The 24,000-nt window shown below is 32.4% G+C and overlaps 1 protein-coding gene, 1 non-coding gene and 1 pseudogene across 2 annotated transcripts; 2 read left to right on the top strand and 1 right to left on the bottom strand.

Annotated features, from left to right (window-relative positions):
- Window positions 1-5,177: 5,177 nt before the first annotated feature.
- Window positions 5,178-9,957, bottom strand: LOC106779850. The gene is made up of 3 exons (XM_014668060.2): window positions 9,587-9,957; window positions 6,489-6,654; window positions 5,178-6,174 (listed from the first exon to the last, which is right to left on the bottom strand). Exons 2-3 carry the CDS (start codon window positions 6,599-6,601, stop codon window positions 5,955-5,957), a joined length of 333 nt encoding a protein of 110 aa, XP_014523546.1. The 5' UTR covers window positions 6,602-6,654; window positions 9,587-9,957; the 3' UTR covers window positions 5,178-5,954.
- A 994-nt stretch (window positions 9,958-10,951) lies between these two features.
- Window positions 10,952-11,584, top strand: LOC106779837 (annotated as a pseudogene).
- An 8,533-nt stretch (window positions 11,585-20,117) lies between these two features.
- TRNAI-AAU lies at window positions 20,118-20,191 on the top strand. The gene has a single exon. It is a non-coding gene; the product is annotated as a tRNA-Ile (tRNA).
- The last annotated feature ends 3,809 nt before the right edge of the window (window positions 20,192-24,000 follow it).

Here is a 24,000-nt window from a genome sequence, read left to right as displayed (position 1 = left end):
TAATTTTACGAACGTTTTAGTTTGTTTTTTTTCTTTTATTGTATGGGTTTGAGCTGAAAGAATTGTGTATTAAGTCATCCTAACTTCTTTCATGATTTATTTAATGTCTTGAAAGGATTAGGAGGAGAGTAAATGAATGGATTTGAAGATAATTCTTTTTGTTGTTTATTTGAGTGGATTTGGAGCTAAGTGAAAATGAATTTGGAAATAATTTTTTTTAATCTGTCACATAAATTAAATCATACACATTTCTTACAAACTTTACTTCCAAATCCACTCAAATAAACAATAACAAAAAATTATCTTCAAATCTTCTCAAATCCATTCAATCACTCTCCTCCAAATCCCTTCAAGGCATCAAGATCCTAAAAGAGTGGAATTTTATGTCATCTTTAAATACCAATGTAAACTAAACAACAATATGAAATTATTGTCCATTTTTCTTTTAAATGTTTCAACACACACGAGGTATATAGGAAATTTTTGCGTGTGCACTTGAAATTGACTTCCATTCCAATAGATTTGATATACATATAGGTAAAGCCATCTTTAAACAACAATTTAATGATTGATTTATTTTTTCTTCATATTTGGTGACTTATTTGGGCATATTTAGTCATTTGTTTTGTAATTTAAGATTTTAAATGTCATAAATCATTAGTATTAAAATAAATATGATGGATTTCTGGTATTAAATGATAAAAGTTGAAGAAATTATGATGAGTCTATGACTCTTCACGAGGATGAAGAGTGTCTTTATAAAGAAGTATTACTAAAAAAGAGACATCATCTTTACTTACTTCTTTTTCTTTACTTAGCATTTATTCTTAGGTTTAAACTTATGCTTTTGTTTTCGTTTTTATAAGTTGCTTTTGGCACCCCATGACTTACTAAAGAATGCATTTGGAGGATAAAGGATGGGGCATGACCCAAGACTTAGAGTACTCTTAACACCTCTTAGTTTAAAGAAAGCACCCTTGGTGTAAGGAGAAGAGGAGTTGGCCTTGGCCCAACCTTGGAGCGACACATGGAAGTTTGGAGGAAAACTTGGTTGACCATATAGAAGGTCAAGGTCGTGTGACTCATCCTTGGAGAGTAAGGAGTTGCCCTTAGGTGTATATAGGTCATACTAGGTTGTCCTAGTTTCAAGGTTACTCTACCTTCTAGAATCACACTTTGTGTAATTGCTAAGGGTCCTTCCAAAGCCTATATAAGGAGACATTTCCACCACTTGTAAAGGGTTGAATAATTTGAATACAGATTCATTATTGTTCAGTCATGTGTGATAGTTTAGAGAGTGTTCATGAGCTCCCTTATCTTATTTTGAACCAAGGTTCAAGTGGCAGCATCCACCATTCATCTTGGGTTGGACCACCCCCAAATGGCGTACCTTTATCCCATCTTCTTCCTCTCCCTTTCTTTCCATTTTCTTGTTGTCTTATTTTCACTTCTTTATGTTCTTGCACTTTAATTTCCATGCCCATGTATTACTTCTTTCAACTAGTTTTTGTTTCTCAATTAATTGAGTCTCCTTCTTTCTCTTAAGCTCTTGGAAGTGCACATTCACATCCAGATAACCTTTTAGTTATCTTAATATCCATGGGAAAGAAATGAGAAAAAGTTGAGAAAATTTGAAATTTGTATGGTCTATCTTATTTTGAAAGGAAAAGAGAATAAAAGAGAAAGACAAGTAAAAAAAATAAAAGAAATAAAGGAAAGTGATCATTAAAGATGGTGAAAGTTTGATGTTTGCTTCTTTGTTGAAACTACATATGATTTCACATTTTCAACCTAGATTTTTCTCACTTCTCTTTTATTCAACCTTGATTTCTCTTCCTTTTTAACTCACATGTATCATAAAAACATTATAAGCCATGATTGAAGTCTTATTGGTCTTGAGTGCATCTCTAAATTGATTGGGGATTATTATAGGCTTTCCAAGCTTATGATGGTGAGAATTTGCATGATGTGTTAAGAGTTGTAACATTCCAATTTTGTGATGTCACGATTACGAGTGAAAATTTAAAATTTTTAAAATCATAATACAATTGCAGAAATTCAAATTCGATAAGTCTTTACAATAAAAAAATAAAATAATCCAATTTAATTACAAAATAAAACTTCAAATAAAATAGTTTATTCAAACAACTATAAATTCTCCAACTCTCTCAATCCACTTGTCAAGCTATACAACATCTAAACTAACTGTATGATTATCTGCTCCCATATAAAAACGATCATCGCAGGTGGAAACCACAACCACAACATGCAAGGGTAAACTAATAGAAACAAGTCATATAAACATACATATGTATTAAACATCTACTTGGAATAAGATTTTTCAAGCACTACATATCTTCATACACATACACATATCTTCACATGACATCACATACATCACCTCAAAATAAATCATTGACAACCACAATATCAACAATCAAAGTCACCAACATATAACTCTACAATTATTTCGTCAAAGTAACCAAGTCACACCCAAATTCAATCAGTCAACCATAACTCATACTCAATTTTTCTAACATCATTCACTACATCTATTGAATCACTACTAGATTACTGGCATACAAGTATAAGGTAAAGTGTTACCTCCCACCACTTTCTTAAAGAGTTTCACTGGGCCTGTACACTTTATCACACCGTTACACAATGACATTTCCCCCCACTCTTTAGAAGGCCTCACCAGCAAGTACACCACTTCCCATCACTCTCTTAGAGCTTCATTGGGAAAGTTTACACTTCCCACCACTCTCTTAGAGCTTCACCGAACAAGTATACACTTGCTACCACTCTCTTGGAGCCTCATCGGACAAGTATACACCCCCACCACTTTATTCTCAAAGAGCTTCACCAGGCTGATAATCACTCCCCACCACTTTATTCCTAGAGAGTTTCACTGGGCAAGTATGAGTACTACTCTCACCACTCTTTTAGGAGCTTCACCGACCACCATAGGCGTAAATCCCAATCCCACAAGACTTAAACATTATTATACTCGCATAATCACGCAATAAAGTCATGCATATCACAAAACAATAGGAAATAATAACCAACCAAAAACATAGGTCAAATAACAATAACAATCATCATAGATCCATGCAAGCATGTACCACAACCCACTCTCAAGATGACAAACATTGTTACTCCCCCTTACAAACATATACCCATTCCCATCATTCACAGAATCACAAAATTACAACCAACCAAAACAAACAAGGTTAGTTCCCCGTACAACATCATCATAAATTGATCAATGCATTCAGAATAATACCGAAATGAATACCAATTTTACTTAATTAATCATTACATACAAACAAGACAAGGAAAGAAAACAAGAAAAGAAATCATGAATCAAGAATAAAGAAATCAATTTATTCTATGCAAAGTTATGTAATGATTGAATCTCTTGAAATGAGTCTACACTTAGATTCATTGTTGTTGGATGATACAACAATAATTGTTATTTGATTATGTGTTATTGTATGAATTAACAAAAACTTGAATAAGGCATAATATGATGTATTATTATTATTATATATGTGTAACTTTAATTATTATGTTTTCTTTTAAGTTAGTTCACTCTTGCATGATTGTGGTTGTGGTTTTCACTTGTAATGACGGTATAACTTGTATTATATGCGAGTTGCAATAATGATTCAGATACATAATAATGAAGAGTTTAGAAATTGTTTTAGGGATGCATTTTCTTTTATTTCGAATATATTTTGGATAAATTTTAATTATTGAATATTTTAAAATATTTTCTTATTATTTGAAATACATTTGGAAACATCTAGGGATGGCAAAAAAATCCGCGGGCACGAATATCTGCGGGTAAAACCCGCGGTGGGTATTTACTACCCGCGGATATTTACTACCCGTGGGTAACGGGTAGCGGGTATTTTAATACCCGCTTCTAAACGGATCGGGTACGGGTAGTATACTATTCGACCCGCGGGTACCCGCGGGTACCTACTACCCGCAAAAAATGAATAAAAAAATTAATTTATATATTTTTAATTAAATTTAATTAAAAATAAAATAAAATTATATTTTATTAGATTAAAATTAATTAAAATTAAATTTTAATTTATATTTAATTTAATTTATATTATATTATATATATATTTTTTGTAATTTTATTTAAATTTTATTTTAAAAAATATAAAATATTTTTTTTTTATTTTTTGCGGATATCTGCGGGTACCCGCAGATACCCGCGGATTTTTAAAATACCCGCGGGTATTTTTTATGCGGGTACCCGACGGGTAGCGGATCGGGTGACGGGTACGTTTTTATCCGGCGGGTCGGGTTGCGGGTAAGCACTATCCGTGCCCGACCCGATCCGTTTCCATCCCTAGAAACATCTATTTAATAAAATAAATTATCGTTTTAATTTTATTTTATGATGTAAAATTAATATGTTTAAAATACGTGTAAGAAATTTCTAAGTTTTTAGTAACATTAAGAATAGGTGTTAATTGAAGCATGCTCATATTGTCAACAAAATCATTTCAGCAAAGTAGAATAGGAAATGAAACTCTATTTCAAAGAGTATTGTCGCGTGAATGCCACTCCCAGTGTTAGTTTACATTGTGGTACTATGAATTTGGATTCGTTTAATGATTGTAAATGTATTCCAAACATAATTGTGTTGATTCAAATAGTTTTCATGCATCTAGCTGAACCTTTCATATCAAACCAAGATTTCATATTTATTGTCAAATGTTGAATAACACTGACTTTGCTATCAAGTGCGGTCATATTTGGTTTAAGTAATCATTTTGAGCATTTCGAGATTTTAGATAGTTCTGCATGCATCTCTTAGTTACAAGTATAGAAACTTGTTCCAGGCATTTGTTATGCATAAATCATAATTTTCATTCGCTAAGGAATTTTAACAAACACCTTGTTCATAATCTTTTTCACTTAGGACTTTTATCAAACGTTTTTTTTTTCATAGTTTTGCATTATTTTAGTGATTTTTAGTCATTGTTATATGTCCCATTTATATTCTATCATCATTAGGACAAATTTGTATACTGAAATTTCTCAAACTTATGCGATTTCCTTGGATTTACACCTTGGTTGCCACTCTACTACATTAGATGATGAATTTATGATTTTTGTTTAATCTGTATGCAACTTGAAGATTAACACTCTTGTCAAAATACATACTTTATTAGAAATCGGCATGTATGTCTAGGTCAAGAAAATAATACCTACAGGGTCCATCTAACTAGCGTTTCCTTTTCAATGGGGACAAAGGCTTGATTGTCAACATTTTGAACCTCTTCAACCACTACTAAATTCACTAAATTAGATGTTAAAGTCAAATCATGAATGGTTGAAACTCCCTCTTAAGCTCTTGCAATGGTCACTAGCATAGGTATCCTCTTCTAATGGACCAACACTAGTAGGTTCAACAATAGTAGGATTAGTAGTAGGATGGGCACAATTCCCCTTTACGCTAACTTGTATTGTAGAAGGAGCATTGACATCCATATTTGAAGGACTTTGTTATGTGATACCCTTGGAAGCTAAGCTCAAACAATATATATGCATGAATTCCTCCTGGACTGTTATGGTAATGGTTGATGTCAACTGAAGCTAAGCAAATTCTTCATAGCTTAGCGATGTTACTGTGGGTATGATGTGATGGTTCCCCCACAATATTATTGAATACACATACCAATTCCAACATGTTCACGCCCATAATGTTTGAATGCCTTATGATAGTCATTAATATACAAAACACACCAAGAAACCTGGCAAAGTAATATACAAAATTACAAATTATATTAGTTTTAGCAACAAGCTATAAAGCGATTTTAGAACATGAGAAGAAGAAAATGGGGTTTCATACCTCTACATGTGAGGAGTTGTATTCATAATTCATAATGCTATAATTGGAGACAGAGTAGATTAAATCGGAGTGGTTATAGTTGAGAACATTTGAGACATGAAAAATAACCTTTGCCTTGACATTTTACACATGCTATCTGCTTCACCTTTGATTCACTTTTATCAATTGTTTCAAACAAATCCTCAAGAGGCTTAATACCAAGTAATTCCCCTTCTCTAATAGAGCCAGTTCCTTTGCAGGTGGAACAAGCCAATCTCCTCAGGTTGCCACATCGCTTGCACATCCCCAATGAGCTGCAAGTAAAACATTGCAGTGTCAAAAAAGAGAAGACATCAAAAAAGAAAAAGCACCAATTTCCCATTGCAGGGTTTGTTTACAACATTTTCTCCTCATTTTTGTACAGAATCTACTGCGTTATATTTATCCCAATAACACAGTATCTATTCCTCAACAATGTTCAAAATCTAGCTATCAAAATTCACTTCACCAGTCGTGCAGTACAACTCAAAGGTTTGTGAAAGATTCAACACAATGACACAATCAAATAACGAAGCAGTTCTTGAAAAAGAATTACACACACATATAAATAGTGTTTGAGAGAGAAAACCTGCGTTGAGAAGAAGAGAAGAAGGCATCGACTTTGGTGGCAGCAACGGTGGCTGAGAAGAGAAGAGCACCCACTGCCAAGCCAGCTATTTCACTTGCTGTAATGTTTTCCATTCTCTTCCTCTATCTTAACTCTCTTTCGTGTCTTCTTTTAGTAGTCACTTCAACTATTGTCATAATATAAAAGCTATGTCAGAAATGTACAAGCAAGTTTTCATGCATCCTTTTTATGGCCTACTAAAAATGCACAAGTGTTGGATGCTGTGTAAAGAAGCACATGGAATGTGATTCATGCAACCTACAAAATGTGATTACTGCTTATGAGGGGAAGACATAATAATGAACAACCAAACCACAAGGAACCCAAACAATGTATTTTCAAAATAGTCCTAGTATGAGGAAAGCTCTGCCTTCTTGGACCAACGCTTCGTTGCTCCTTTTTGTAATAATCAACAATAAGCCATAGCAACACTATTTTAGCATATCCTAGGCGAGTCTAATAAGATTGCAGGTTCAATTAGAGGAATGTGTCAGAAAATGATATATGACTGAAGATTTCACTGCTTGAGATGCATGTGAATCGGAGCTTATTGATTATTTTTTCACCACATATGCTTGGTTTTCTTTTCTATCTAAGAATTACTTTTCAACTTTGCTTAGTAAGCCCCACAATAAATCAATTGAAAGGTTCAACTAAACTGATGCTCCGCTTGGTTGACTCTGCCTTAACTTAAGCTAATACAACCATTGTATGAATACAATACAATCTAAGTTTGAACAATATATTACATGAATAAAAGAAATGATAGTTTTTCAATAGACCATAATTTTTCTAAAGGCAGTATTGATATTCACTTGTGAATTTTGTCGAATAGCTCATATACATGGTAGATACCAGCTTGCCCAAATATTGGCAATTCTGAAACAACTTCCAACTTCCATGGCCTATCAACTAAACACTCCACTTTTTATGACTGTAGCCCAATTGTTTCCAATTGGACCATCAGAGTATGACCATCAGCATATAAAACAGAGAACTACCCTCTCAATTTGCTTCTTTACAGGCATTCATTAACTAATGATGGACAGCCAAAAACAATACCCAACAGCTTTTGACATCATTGTAATATACACTTACATACAAGAATAATATAACACTAGAACAGGATACTCTCAATCTGCATAATTACTATTCCAACACGTGACCACAACACCAACCATTCAAACATTTACATCATATCACAGTCCACCATAAAAGTCTATCTTCTACCAGCACATATCATAAATATTCATTTTGAATCAGTTGTAGTATCACCCATAAAACATATAGTCTAACGAACATAACCCCTAAGACGAAAAAACTCATCTCTTCCACCTTCTCTTATAGACGAAGAGATCCACCTTTGTATCTCTCACAAGAGAAAAGGTGACTATCTTTCTATCCCTCGAAAGAGAAAAGGTACAATCCTGGATTAACGAAGTATGACAAGAAGACATAACCACCACCATCCCTCATGATGAGTAAAACAACGTGACACTCACTCTAATACTACAAAATTTTTGCGGAAATCCATTTCACCAACATCTCATCCGCTTGGTTTAAATCCCAGAATTCACATATCACACTCCTACAGTCATATCCTAGCCATTTAAAAATCCTCGCTTAATAATAACCACCCAACAGTAAACAATAACCCCTAAAGACCTTAATCAGTCCAAACAATGATGAATATCTTCATCACCACCAGTTGTAACAAAACAGCATCCACAACTTGACTCGAACAGCCAAACTATCATACCAGCATAAAAAAATAACAGCCCAACGATTTGACTCTCAATCAAGAGATGTCAGAGTCAACCAAACTCTAAACACAACAAACAATAATCCCAAGGGCTATAATTAGTTCAAACAGCCAATACCAGCGTCAAATATCGCGCAGCAACCCATGACAACCACAACCAATGCTATCCGAGAGAACTACAATCAATTTATTATCAATCACATAGTCTTTATATCAATTATAATAGCTGAACAGTATCAATCTCTTTCCCAGGATTGCAATTCATTAAAGAGCTATGAAGCATCACGTACAATTCAGAATAAAGCCACTAAAATAGTACTTTCACATCTTGATGAACCTGGAATTTCGTTACGCCCTTTCTCTAAACTTAGGACACATAAATTGAATGTGTAGAATGAATTCCAGCAACCAGAGACAACAAACTTATGCAATATGATAGCCAAAGATTGACTCACTTCTTCCAACTAATCCTAATAGTATCTTAAAAGCTATTTTCAATGCTAGCCACGTTAAATTTACAGAGTTACATTCATTACCCCTTTCCAATTTCATCTAAGAATCTTCAACCAGAAATTTCAACAGCCAAAAACACGTCAAACAGATTTGAACTGGCCAAAATTAGCATCACACAAATATATATAAATTGGAACACTTGAACATAGTACAACTAATCTGCCAAAGTATTTATCATGAAAAGAACCGCATCATCCAACATTCACACATCATAGCACCTTCAACATTTAAAATAAAAGGGCTACATTCATACATAAAATCCCAATCCAACACCATTACCCAATCACGGAATCAATTACTAAATAAGCTAGTACATGACAACACAAAGTTTGAGACATCATCAATTCTCATCTATCTAGCCAATTTTAACCCATTACAACCTGTTTGAAATCCATTATATACTCATCCCTTTACTCTTTTCCCATATCACAAACACAGAATCACTGGCCAGCCAAGCAACCGTAACAGTTAACCATGAAATCAAACGTTTAGCACTCAAAGCAGTTAGAGTATAATCCAAAAATAATTCATTCAGGTATCCAAAAACTCTTTTTAACCATTTCACTTTCATGGACCGAAAACAGAGCACACGCAACACATTTCTCAATCCAAGGTGAATATCTACCAGTCAAAACGAACATTCCAATGTTCCATCACATATCAATCACATTCTCTAATCTGCTATATGAATAATATTTCAAACAATGAACCGCATTCACAAATCCAGAACTAAAAAAATTAAGCAGATACATTAATCAAACCAACACAGTTTAGTTCCCCATACCTGATCCGAAAACTCCTCACGGTAAGACCCTAGACCCGACAATCTTCGCACCTCTCGTTCTCAACCTCCCCGCCCCCTCTTGCTCACGATTCGACTTTGGTGCCCGTGCTCCTCACTCTCCCCATCAGCCACTAACTGCTTACAGTGTTTGCCCAAAAAACCCTAACAATCCCGAAAGTTTCTCCTCTCTTCCCTCTCGCCGAACATTCCTTTCCCTTTACCTAGGGTTCCCGTGGTTTTCGAAATATAAGAACGAAGAAGAAAGGAAAGAAAAAAAATCCCAAAACGGTGATGGGGTTCCGAAGGTTGAAGATAATACAGGGTTTTCTCCTTCTTCTTTTTTTTTCAGTGTTTCACCGTTTATCTCCAACCTTTTATCTCGCATTTCTAATCTCTCAAAATATCCTCTAATTAAACTAATAAGGTGAATATCTTTAATTAATTTTGTATTTTTTTTATAAGTTTGAATCATCATATCCTCTTATATTTATTAGGGAGTTTTAAGTCGATTCTTCTTCTTTTAATTATTTCAATTGGGTTAATGTATTTGTAAAATTGAATCATTTATTTATTAAATTTTAATGGATGATGTGTTTTATCATCGTGATTTTTACGTCACATCAGTTTGGATTTTTGTGTGTCCAAAGTTGCTAGTTTTGTACTTCAAATCCTCTTTTGATACTCTTTCCATTTCTAATCAATAATTGAATTAAGGTTTTCAAAAAGTCTTTTTTTTTTCTTAACCTTTTTATTTCCTTTAGGAGCAATCACCTTATCAAGTATGCTCCTTTTAACTATTTAATTTCAATTTCAATTTTTTCTTCAAAGATAATAATGTTTTTTTATGTCTCGTGAATCTTGGGTTTTAATTAGGTTTTGCTGTTTTGATATCAATAGTGAAAGAACTTAGAGGTCAGAACTTGAAAGGTTTAAGTTTGTGTTTGGATGTGGAAAAGGAGTTTATAGTTTGGTAGTTAGAGAAGAGGCCGCCACGGTTGGAATATCCAAAGGAACACAAAGATAAATAGTGAAAATAGCTTAAAGGAAACAAAGAAGGAAGAAAAGAGAAAAAGGATGACCACAACCATCAAAGCTTGTATAGCAAAATCCATTGTGCTATAAACAAAAAAAAATGGTTTTTGTTTCTGTGTGGTTTGATTGCAAAATGGAAAACAATGGAGAAGGGCTGGAAAAGTTGGAAGATGAAGTAGAAGAGGAAAAAATAAAGAAAGATTGCAGCTTTCGAGCGTGGAAAGAGATGAGAGAGAAAAAGTGGTGAGATAGAAGAAGAAGAAGTTAATTTGAGGTATGATGTGAGGTGGAGGAAGAGGCTTGTCGTGGTCAAAGCTTTTATGAGAATTTTGTATGGATAAAAGCTCCTTGTTAACACTATCTTATAAGGGAGAGCCTAAAAGCGCGAAGACAACCACCTTAGAGGAGTTAATGTTGTCTTGCAAAGACCTCAACGATGCCTGCCCTTACTCCAAGTTCGCACACTTAACTGCCAACCACGCCATCTTGGAAGCCACCAAAGACGCCTCTAACATACACATCCCAGACTTCGGCCTCGTCCAAGGGATTCAGTGGGTCGCGCGGCTTTCGCCACTCACTCCCATTCATGACCTCGACCGCAACAACTTTTGCATTAACCCCGACGAGGCCCTAGTTGTGAACTTCATGCTCCAATTGTACAACCTACTTGACGAGCCTCCGACCGCCGTTGACACCGCCCTCTGGTTGGCGAAATCTCTCAACCCCAAAATCGTTACTCTCGACGAGTATGAGGCAAGCTTGACACGTGTCAGCTTTGTGAACCGCTTCAAGACTGCTTTCAGGTACTTCTCTGCTGTTTTTGAGTCGTTGGACCCTAATTTGGTCGTGGACTCGCCGGAGAGGTTTCAGGTGGAGAGTCTTCTCCTGGAACGACGAATTGATGCAGTGATTGAGCTTGTGCCAGTAAGGGAGAGCATGGAGGACATGGAGTAGTGGAGGGTTTGAGTATGCACTACTACACATTTTCAATCTCCTGTATAAACTATTTCATCTTTGATTTGATGATTATGCGTTTTTTTAGGTTTGGATACGGAGTTTCCGTTGAAATGCTCAAAAGGAAAGATGAAGACAGGGGAGGATGATGAAGACTCTGAATCCCTAACACTTCCAATTAAATTATGTCATAAAATGTTCACCTAAAAAAATTCCACGTAATATAACATTATTACATCAACATTTTAAGTGTGTACCACGTTATCATAGTTTAACGCCGTTTGTGAAAACTTAACGGACAAGGTTTAATTGGCTCAATTTTACAAATATATGGACCCAATTGAGACCATTCAAAAAACAAAGACCCACTTCAGATTCCCCAATAAGTGTGAGGACGATCCGAGGGTTTAAACCTTTTTTATACATTGAATAAAGCATTGAAATCTTACACCCCATTTTTTCTATTAGGAAACATGCACCCCGTTTGATTTCATCTATTACAAAACCCTTATTTGATTTCATCTATTAAAAACCATAACCCTGCACCCCATTTTCACTGTTCATCTCTTCTTTTTCGTTAAGTGTTTCTCTTCATTTCATTTCATTTGTTTTCATTGAATTAATGTGTTTCTCTCTACTCCATATTATTAGTTCTCCTCTTGAGTGCGGTTTTCAGAGTTGAGAGAAATTTGAGAGGGATTTTTGTTGAGGCAACTTAGGGTATTAGATAGTGCTTCTAGCTAGCTAAGCTTGGAGGTGGTGCTTCTAGGTAACTTGTTGTGGTGGTGCTACTTGTTGGCATAACCAGTGGTGGTGATGTTCATGGTTAGCAATAGCCAATGGTGATTGCTACTGCTAAAATTTGTTTCTAGGTGCATGATACAATATATAGAATATTTAAAACATGAATAAGATATGATATTCGAAAATATTTAAAATTTAATTATATTATTTATAAATGTTTAAATAGATAATTTGTATGAATATTTTAAATTTATTAAAAATATAAATTTATTTAAAATTCATATAAAAAATTATAAAAATTATTATGTAGTTTTAAGTACTATTATTTTTTGTGTTTTCATTTTTAAGTTTATTAGATTACTTTTTTGATTTTATAATTTAATTATAAATGTTTAATTTATTTTATTAATTTTTAATTTTGTTATAAAATAAATTGTATGACTTTTTTTAAGTTATTTAAAGAAATATGTGTGCCTAGAAATTTGCACTTGCATACTGAAAAAGTTGTTTTCAAGTGAATTTTTGACCATTTCTTTTTTTGCTTTTTAAATATTAAATAGTATTAAATAAGGGTAATATGAAAATTGTTTAAAAATTTGGAAGGAAAAAAAAAACATAAAACCTAATCAGGATCCCACGTAACCTCACCACTAATCTATTTTTTCGCACATACATCACCACTACACTTACGATTCACTAATATTTTACACACAAAAATGCTCTTATTAAATAAAACCTCTAATACTAATAAAAGAAACTTCATTTTATTAACCAAGATATTTCAATATCCAATTTACGCATAGACTTGTTTTAAACTCTCTGAATCTTATAGTATGAGTATGTTTTCCCTCATCTTGTTTCTATGTCTTTTTATTAACATATCTATTTTAAACTATGTTTACATTGAACCATTATACCTAGCTTCTAGCATGATTTAACATATTAAATAACACGTTTTTCAAGGCCTTTAGATGCGTGATAAAGCTCACACAATGTTATGTGATTTATTTTCCAAACCAGAAAATGACAACATAAAGGTTCTTAATATCTAAAGCATATTTTTCTTCTGAGAAATAAAGACAGTAGTAGTATAAGCAAATCCTAAAAGTGGTGTATCAAAAGCAGGTTCATCCCTTTACCTACAAATCTGGATATGGAAAGGATTAAAGAGTGACCAAAAGGAAATAGATAAAGAATAGAGTGCTAAAGCATTTGATTATGCTATCATATTGGAATGGATGAGGAGGAAAACTCAGAATTTGTTTTGAAAATTAAATGAAAATCTATGAAGGAAGTATCAATTTAAACTAAGGCTAGGAGATTAGAAAAAGAAGAAGGACTTTCAAGTTTGTTTTAGTTTCTTACGTAGAAGATTTCACTATAATCTTTACACAATTATAAATCAATATTAGCACCACTCTTAATATTCACTACCTCATTATCACGATTACCAATATAAAGAATCTCTAACAAATAAGGTATCAAGCTAAAGACGTTAAGTAAGTATTAATGAGAAGCAACTCAGTATAGGAATACAAATTTCAAAAATAAAATTTTAAACCACTTCATTTTTACAATGCATTTCAAAAATAAAAGTTTTGCAATAAGAAACACAAGAGGTGCTTGAAAAAGCAAAGAAGTTAGTTAGGTTGAAGGTTTTAGAAAATTTTTTAATGGGTGTTGCTCCCTCCACAATCACCGGTTGCTCCCTCCACCTCCCCAACTGTCTACAAAATTTTTTTAATTAAAAAAATAGTATTTTTTACTTTTAACCCTATTTATTTACTTTATTCTGAAACCTTAAATTTCTACCTATTTTTACTCACTCATTTTCACTTGCGCAGTCTCACCCCCCCCCCCCCCCCCCCCACTCTCCCAAGTATCACTTTCTTTCTTTCCAAATTCCCACTCTCTCTAACTCTCACCATATCCCTTTCTTCTTATCTCCCAACTCTTACTTCTCTTCTTCATATCCGTTTGGTTTTTCTCCATATTTCTGTCTCCATCTTCGTTTGGTTTCGTATTGCGGAGGTGTTGCTTTTCGTGGTGCGACAGTGTAGGGTGTTTGCGGTGGTCATTCGACGGTGCAGCGGTTCCAAACGATAATGAATATTTTATGACTAACCTCATAAAAAAATAATTTTATTAACATTGATAAAAAATTCTAAATGATTTAAAATTTTCTAAATTTAAATGATCAAATTCCTCTCTTAAAGTTTTAAAATTTCAATATTTTAATTTTTTATTTAAATGATTATATAAAATGTTCAACCTTTTTATAAAAAAATAACTATCCTCCACAATACTTTTTTCCCGACACACTACAACATATATTTCTTCCTCATGTATCAACATTTTTTTTATGTGAGATTGTTTAACTCTTCGTACGTTGGTGTCAGTAAGATAAACAATCAAAAAGTTCTAAAGATACAATAATGGAAAGAAGCATAAATCAGACCATCGCATTCATGTAGGAAATTAGAGTGAGTAGAAGTTAAAAAATATTAACCATAAAAATAAAATTATACTGAAAGATAAAACAGGAATATAAAGATGGAGAGAGGAGTAAAACAAGAATGAGGAGGTGGAGAGAGCAAGGGGTTATGGTGGAGAGAGCAACACCATTTTTTAATATGCCCTTAACACCAAATTTTGGACTGAGCCGCACAACGCGATGGTTTTAAAACCAAAAAGTTTTAAATCCACTCCTTCTAAATGCATGAGTTAAAAATAGTTACTAATATCAATGAAAAATTATTCTTTAGCATACTTAAAATTTTTACATTCATTTGGTACTATTCTTTTTTACTTTTTACTTTCTTCTTTTTTAAAAAATACAAAAGTTGACACTTTTATGACTATTTTACTCTTGTACTATGTATCAAATGAATGTAAAAATGTATTATAGTACCATTACACCAATATCAATACTCACCAATTTCACATTCAACATCTCTTCTCAATTTATACTCTCAGTTACTATTTACTTATACATTTCATGTGAATAAGAAATAAAATAAGAAATTTTAATTTGATTAAAGTTTATTGTGTTTGTTGATTATACATTTATTATGAAAGTAGAGATGTGAAAAACTAATTTATTGTGAAATTGAAAAATGAAGGTGTAAAATTGAAAACTCGGTAACTATTTTACTAAGATTTGTTGTTTTTCATTATTTTCACATAAAACACATTACATTTAAAAAACAGAAGAAAAATAGTTAATGACTTCTTTAGTTTAAATTTTTTTACCACTGTTAATACTACCTATATTCTACATAAATGCAGGCTACGTAGGTATTTAGTGAGTGAGTTTTTCTACAATACTAAATACATTCTTAATAAAGGTGTAGAAATTCACATTATTCACAAGACAACACACCCTTTCAGTAAGTGGAATATCAGAGGATTGACAAACGTCAGAGCTTATTGCTGGTGGAAGAAGATGAGTTTTATCAGGATCTTTACCCTGGTTACAGTAATAAGAGAGAAGATGGACATAACACTGATGAAAGCTTCCTCATTGGAGAGTGCAGCACATTCATGTTCATGAGTTATTTTGATCGGTTTTTATAGTAAAATTACAAAATCATGCTATTGAAAAGTCTTTTTAGTATTACTTGGCAGTATATGAAAGTTGGAGCAATATCAGTAATCTTCTTTTGCTTATTTCCGTTTTTAATGTTCAAAACTTGAGTATGAAAATTGTAACAATATTAGTAATGTTATGTTCCTTATACTTGAGTGACACTTTTGAATTGTATTCTCTGAACAAATTTAAATTGACATTTATAGGTCAAATCAACTTTTTATTTTTATAAAATGTCAGTTTTGACTAAAAAATATCAACAAAACAGAATAAAAGTGTTTCTTTCATTTTACTTATTTACACTTGTAAAAAATGACCAATTAGCAAGCATACAAAGAGAGTAGGGAGTGCAAAAGGTTGTTTATTTCTAGTGACATAAAAGTTAGTATTTAGAGTAAGGTTTGTATTTAATAATTAATAAAGTAGTTTTTTCGATGAATGGTTTCCTACTGATAAGAAAATGACCTATGGTTGCCAAAACTGCATAATGTTTTAATCTCAGGGATTCAGTCTAATGCTTTGAATGAAACTGTGACTTGGATTCTAGTGTTATTTTTGAATTTTTTTTAACAATTTCACAAGCAATTAAACATTTAAGATACAATTTGCTAACTTTTTTAATTCTAGTGTTATTCATAAGAGATATTTGATCTTACATTTTTCAAACTTTTTTTTTTTAATATTTGCATATGTGAAAGCATCCTTGAGGAAGAAATATGGAAGTGCATTGAGGATCTCGAGAGAACTTTAAGGTCTTGGATTTACCATTGTGCATGGAGTTGATGTGCACACAATGTTGGAACATCCACTTTTCAAATATTGTTATTTTGATAGTATAATTTTTAATTTTCCTCATGCTAGTTTCACTTATCGTGAGAGTGATGACTATCAAATTAAGTAAAGAATGAATGAAAAATCCTATAAAATAGTATTTTAGAAATGGTGGTAATCTAAAAATAGTGAGACTCCGTTATTTTAGTATTAAAGAGTTTTATTATAAATAATTTTGTTATAAACGAGTTTCATTATTTTAAAACGTATTATCTTTCTAAAAATCACTTTTCTAGAGTTCTCTACCTTCTCTCTAAAAGTTCTAGCTCCTGAGTCATCTCTTTGACGATCAGGAGATGTCTAATCAACCACAACGACGAGGTCTTCATTCCTATCCGATTAGTTTCAAGAATAGAGCAAGTAAGTTTCGACTCCTTTTTCCCTTCCGTTCCAAATCTGTTTTAGAAGAGTTTGGTATTGTTGCATGTGTAATAATGTCTCTCCTACTCGTTCTTGGTTCATCTAGAGTTTTAAGGACTATATTCATTTTCAATTTGGTGTTTCGTAGGTTCGTATAAATGTTCCTTGCAGTTCAAGTAATCGACAGAGTGTTATTTTGAGTTGGGGCTGTTTTCTTGTGAGGTAAGGGAAGCTAGAACTTGTTTTAGATTATTGTGTTGACTTGAATTTAATATATCTATGTAGTATAAAATAAATTACATGTATTTGTATTGGTTGTTCTAGTGATGATTGAGTATAAATGATGATCCAAGATGGTTTGATGTTTGAATGCTTGATGTGATATGTTTAGATTGTTTTATTGTTACAATTATTTGTTTGGAGGTTGTATTGTGGTTTAAATGGTGATCTTAAAGTGGTTGAAGTAATTAAGAGTGAATTACTTGATTTTCAGGTTTAAAAGAGAGGTTTTGGTGAGTGAAATTGATAATTTGGTATTAGAGTGAGATGACAACTGGTCTAGCACTGTTATGTGGTTAATTGGGACTTGTTAGATGAGATATATATGGTTGAAAACTGATATGGAGCAAAGATTGAGGTTCATTCTTGAAGTTTTGAAGTGTTTAGTGGAAAAATGAGAGTTTTGAGTAGTGAGAATTGGAAATAAGAGGTGTTGACTATTTTGGACATTTGGGAGTGGGTTATAAGACCTATTAGGACTTGTCTAGGCTGTTAAATGAGAAAAAAAAATCTGTTGTAGGATAGTTGGTATTATCTTAGAGTGAGTTATTGGGTGTTTTTGGTCCAAATTGAGGTTTTGCATGGTGAAATTTTGGAGCAGAGTGACTGTGAGCAATCTGAGATGTTGAAGAGAACTAGCAAGTGTATTTGGATCTGGTTATGCAGTGAGGAAATTGATATAAGGGTTAGAAAATGTAAATTTGAGTTTGGATATCTTATAGGAGTGAATTTGGATTTTCATAGGTCAATTTGGGTTTGAAGTGGTCAATTCAAGTTAGAGGTATGTTTTTAGATGTATCTCAGTGTTTAAGAGTGATTAGGAATCATTTAAACTTGTATAGAGGGTCACCAAAGTCAAAATAGGTGAATTATAGAAATTGGTTCAGCGTTGGACGCCCTTCAAGGGGCCCCTAGCCGTCATTTTTGCGAGAAGAATTTGCCTGAGCGCTCCTGTTCTAGGGGTCTAGCGCTCGGGCACCGCTTTTTGGGGCGCTGGGCACAATTCAACAGATTTTGGTTTTTTTAGTTTTTAGGATCTCAAATTCGGGGTTCCGATTATTGGTTTTTGACGTTATTTAGTTTGTTTTAGGGGTTTTGGACTCTTTCGAAGTTCTTGGTGACGGTTTCAAAGTTGTTTCCTTACCTAAATATGAGTATCAAGATGCCATGAAGAAATTGTGTTATTATGTGATTTATGATGACTTGTATGGGTGTTTCTATTCGATTAATGTATGATAAGTAGTCTCATGTATTGGTATACTATGTGAATGTGAAGTGATCTCATTGGTTTCAAGGTTCGAAAGGTTGGTTCCAAGGTGGAACTTCTTGGTGTGGTTCAAGTGTGTTAGAATGAATGCAGGTAGCTTAGTTGTGGGGGTTATCCTAACACTCTAATGGTCATACATTTTCAAATAGAGAGGTTTGACGCATGTGGTGAGAGTAGCAGGAGGTCTGAGATTGATGGGTCTTTCTCCATTTGGCAAAAGGCACTTGAGGACTAACCTTGTGATGTGTGGTAGGGTGAAACTCAATTGGCAAGGGCTTTGCAAAGTAGTAGTGGCTCCCACAAGTGCACAATCCACCATAGCTCAACATTCATTCTAAGTCCGGACAATATGATTTAGATCATTGCATGTGAGGATGTTTATGATGGATTAAATTATATATGATTCTTATATGAAATGCTTTAGAATTATGATGTATGGTTTTGTATCTAGCTTATCCTTGCTTGTGTGTTGTTTGTCTGTGTTATTGTTTTCATTTGTAATGATCACCTAAATGGTGTGAGCTTAAAGAAACTTTCTTTTCAGTTGTTTTAGTGATGATGAGAGAGAAGCATGTGTTACAAAGGTAGATATCTTTCAGTATGTTTGTATTCAAGTATTAGTTCTATTATTATATATATAATATTTTAAATTTTAGTAATTTTATACTATTAAAATGGAATGTTACAATCGAAAAATAAATGTTTGATGTCTTTTTTTTTTCAACACTAATTATTTTCATTTTTCATTTATACTTTCAGTTTCTATCTAGTTTTACATATTTCATGTGATTAAGAAATAAAATAAGAAATTTTAATTTGTTTATGGTTTTATTCTGTTTGTTGATTATGACATAAAAACTTAAAAAAAAAAATCTTGTATGATGTGATATATGAGCTTTTGAGGAACAAATAGCTTGAAGTTTTCCCAAAATCCATTATGTAATTTAGGCATAATTTATTATTTCCATCACCATTGATACTCTTTGTTAATTGTTCAATATTTAAAAATGATTTATTATTTTTAAATTTTATTGTCTATTATGCTTTTACTTTATTTTAATATTAAATTGATTTATATAATCTTTTATTTCATTTCATTTGTTCACTCTAACTAATAAAGAAATAAAAGTATAATGACTGATTTTCTAACTAATTTATTGTGAAATTGAAAAAGGAAGGTGTAAAATTGAAAACTGAGTAACTATTTTATTAAGATTTTACACTCTTTCACTAAGTGGAATATCATAGGATTGGCTAAAAGCTTGTTGTTGGTGGAAAAAGATGAGTTTTATCTGGATCTTTCACTTCAATTATTATTTTTTTACTTTTACTTTATTTGAAATTTTCATAAACAAATGGCCTATTAGGTCAGATAGACCGTCTGCTAATTTTTATTTCGCGTTGTTTCACTTTCAAGAAAATGGGTCATATAAATATGATATAATAAATGTTACATGCTTGATTTATCATCAAATGGCCTATTAGCTCAGTTGGTTAGAGCGTCGTGCTAATAACGCGAAGGTCGCAGGTTCGAGACCTGCATGGGCCATATTTTTGGAAATTTTTTATGTTGTAGGCTTGCGAGAATGTGGGCCTTTTAATTGGGTATTTATTTAGGCCCATGGGTTTGAATATATTTTTATCATCTTACTTGTTTAATATATTTTTTTTCTTTCATTTTAAAATATTTTCTTTTGTTTGTTTCCAGAATATGGCCGAACTAATTGTCTTAAAAAAAGTCTTTTCAAGTTGTGATATTTGATTCCTAATTGCTAAATTTTTGTTTTGTTATTTAAACAAGTTATCTTATCTATGCTAATATGACAAATAAATTACATATTATTTGAAAGTTTATACATAAAGTAATTGGTGTATGTATAAAAATTGACAAAATCTTAAAGGTACATAAATTACAATGATTTTTGTAACGCCCCGGTAACATAATTACTCTAGGCTAAGCACGCTTAACCATGGAATTCTTATGAGTTAGGCTACTGAAAAACAAATGCATTTGTTGATATGAGTAGCCAAATCAATTCCTTTAAACTATCCTTCAACTGTATAGTCTCATACCTATACAGTCTCTAGATCCCTCTAATTCCGGTGTATGTTCGATTCGTCCATGTACCCCTTTCACTGGAAGCCTGCCAGGAGCCGCTCCTTGTCCATGCCCCCTGCACCATGCTTCTTGCACCGGCGATCACTCCCCGCCCTCGTCAGTGCCCGGGTGTCACAATTTTCAACTTAAAATGTTTGTTCTAATTAGGTATGACAACGAAACGGATACGGGTAATTTTTTTTCTATAATTCGGTCTGTATGTAAAAAACTCTACTCGTTACTCGTCCCGTACTTGCATAAAAAAACCTGCGAATTTTTTTAATCTGCGTACACCCGTTGGATACCCTTTTTCAATTACCAACCCAAATTCTGGCCAAACTTTATTCTCCTTTCTTATTCATAACTCACAAACCCTAGGGTTTTCAGTTCAAAGAGAGTAGCCCTCCATTCCTCCACTCGCGGACCATCCTCCATCCACTTAGAAGCATTGCATTCTCCTTCGGCCGACCAAGATCGTTGCCGACGTTGTCGCTTGTGAGAGAAGCCTGCAGAGTTAAGGGGAGAAAATCAAACCCTAGTCATTTTTCTTTTCGTTTTATTTTTTTTTCTTCTTTTCGAAGATCACAAACCCTAAGATGTTGGGAGGGATGTGCGGCTTGAGTAAGAGAATGGAAGAAGGAGATGCTGACTTGTCCGCGAGGGTTAGAGAGGACGAATCCCATTTCAAAGCGAAACTTTGGGGGTTTTATGGTTTTTGGGAAAAAGAAAGACAACATCTTTGAGAGCGAGAGAGATTTCTTGCGTTTTTCGGAAAACATGGGGGAAAGTCTAATTAGTGAGGAAGACAAAGGAGAAAGAATGGGAGTAACTGCTTAGGGTTTGACGGCAGCCTGTGGATTGGGATGGGAAGGAATGAGAACAAATCTTTTTCCTTATTCTCATCTAAAGAGAAAATCGAAAAAAGAGATTTGGGCTTTAGCCCATTTTTACAAAAAATTAAGCAGTTAAAAAAAACTAATGGGATAAATTTGTAATTTCATTATTTAAACAGGTAGCGAGTACCCGCGGATACGGATAATGTGATACCCAAACTCGACCCGTTAACAAGCGGGTATTAAAATACCCGTTACCCACTACCCCCGGTACCTCTTATCTACGAGTACTAAATATCTAAAGCGAATTTTATCTGTAGATAATGATTTTTTTATCATCCCTAATTCCAACCCTAACTCTAATTAAATTAAATATAAATGTAATTGAATATATTTACACTTCAATGTGTAATTTTGAAATTATTTTATAATCAGTTTATTATTTTTACGGTAGAGTTTTACAAGAGTAAACATAACTACACCACAACATAATATCTTGGTATAATAATAATAATTAATTTTTAGCGAGACCTATATACAATGACAAACAAACATAGTTAAAAAGTAAAAATATATTGAAAACCAACCTATCTTATTATGGAGTCAAGTATATATGTATTTAAGAATCATTCATATTTGTAAGCATTATTAAATATTTGGGTTGTCAAACTTCTAGATAGATGGACTTATAACAAATTCATGTACTTCTAAATTTTCTAGTTCCATATCAAATTTTCAATGTACCTAATAAAATAAAATTATTGGTTAAATGTAATTATTATAATGTCATGAAAGATAAATGAAATCATAATTTACAAAACCTAGAGTTACATGGGTAAAATGTTTAATATGAAGTTTTCTCAATAATATCTAATGTGTTAAGTCAGAAAATATAAATAAGAACAACAAAAAACATTGTTATCCTATTGTGCTGGTAAGGGTTCCTCAACCTTGATTATGTCAAAAACTAACCTATGGAATCATCTTGAGCTTCTTCCATCTCATCATCATCATCAATTATATATTCTCAATACATATATATTTACCATGATGGACAAAACTTTAACAAAAGTTAAAAGTTAGTTCAACATTAATAAAATTATAAGAATAATGAAAAATAAAAAGAAACGTGACATAATATATTTGCATATGTTAAGAGTTGCATGATCAAATGTCTTTTAGCAAGCTAAAAATGTGTTTATAATCTTTATGACCAATTTAACCTTCGTATCGGGCGGGCTACTCAACTAGAAGCATCTCACCCCATTACCTATGTCTACTTTGGCTATAAGGACCACCAAGGATGACCATGCAAGTAGGATCATAACTTATGATGTAAGTGTGGAGCTAGCTAAACATTTAAGCTCATCATCTAGCTAAATATTTTTATTCATTATGTCATTGATATCATAAATTTAAAAGTACAAATATATATTTTATTTCATGGTTCACTTTAATATTATTTTTTAGAATGCTTCCTTTTTTACTTGTGTAAAATTAATCTTTAATCTTTAAGTTTATTTTTATAATTGTTATGCTTACAATAAATAACTATTTTTATAAGATTATCAACTTTGGAATTAAAATATTACAAAAGAATTTTTAGATTTTTTTTTCCATTTTTTAATTTATATAGGCTAGCGTGGAAATCCATTAACTTACAATTATATGAGACAAGTCTTATGGAGTAGCCCTTCTGAGGTCATTTGGTGGGTTAAATAAGATGAAGGATAAAAATAGGATGGTTGATCGATAATGTCGGTCTCAAGGGACACGATGAATGTTTAACCATTAATTTTCTACTTGACCAATTGACATTATATTTGGGGATTATGTTTAACATATATAATTATTCTAATTTGCTACGGTTAAAAAGTGGACTAAAAGTCTAACTTAGTCCAAAAAAACAAGTTTGTAAGGTGAGTAGGGCTGGGTAAAAATAACTGATCTGTACTGTACTGCAGTTAACTGTACTATATTATACTAAAAATAACTGATCTACTTTTACTAACAGTTCAATATACTATTTTATGGTTCAGTTTTTAAAAACTGAACTTATAACAATTACAGTTCAGTTAACTGTGAGAACTGTATCTACTCTTACATCTTCTCTAGTTCTAGTTCAACTGGTTCAACGGTTTCGCCTTCTCAAAAAAACTTTATTTAATAATAAAATATTAATTAAAAAAATTGTTCACATAAAAAAATAATTAATATTTTAAGTCAATTTTTTTATCACAAAATTTATATTTTTATCAATAAAAATAAAAAATGTAATTTATATTTTTATATTTTTTAAGTTATATATATATATATATATATATATATATATACATACATTTATTTATTTATTTTATGTTAGTGTATGATGTTATTTTTTATATTTTTTTATTAATAAAATAAAATAAATAAATAAAAAATAAAATA

This window comes from Vigna radiata, unplaced genomic scaffold (assembly GCF_000741045.1).
Source record: "Vigna radiata var. radiata cultivar VC1973A unplaced genomic scaffold, Vradiata_ver6 scaffold_169, whole genome shotgun sequence".
Taxonomy (NCBI): Eukaryota; Viridiplantae; Streptophyta; class Magnoliopsida; order Fabales; family Fabaceae; genus Vigna; species Vigna radiata.
Note: the sequence above shows the minus strand (reverse complement) of the source record. Positions and strands in the feature narration are given on the sequence as shown.

Bases quoted from the DNA above. Each gene is read 5' to 3' on its own strand.
- LOC106779850 (XM_014668060.2), bottom strand. From the start codon at position 6,601: ATGGAAAACATTACAGCAAGTGAAATAGCTGGCTTGGCAGTGGGTGCT. The intron at 6,175-6,488 runs GTTTTCTCTCTC...TTTTACTTGCAG, and splicing joins TTCTCTTCTTCTCAACGCAG to CTCATTGGGGATGTGCAAGC.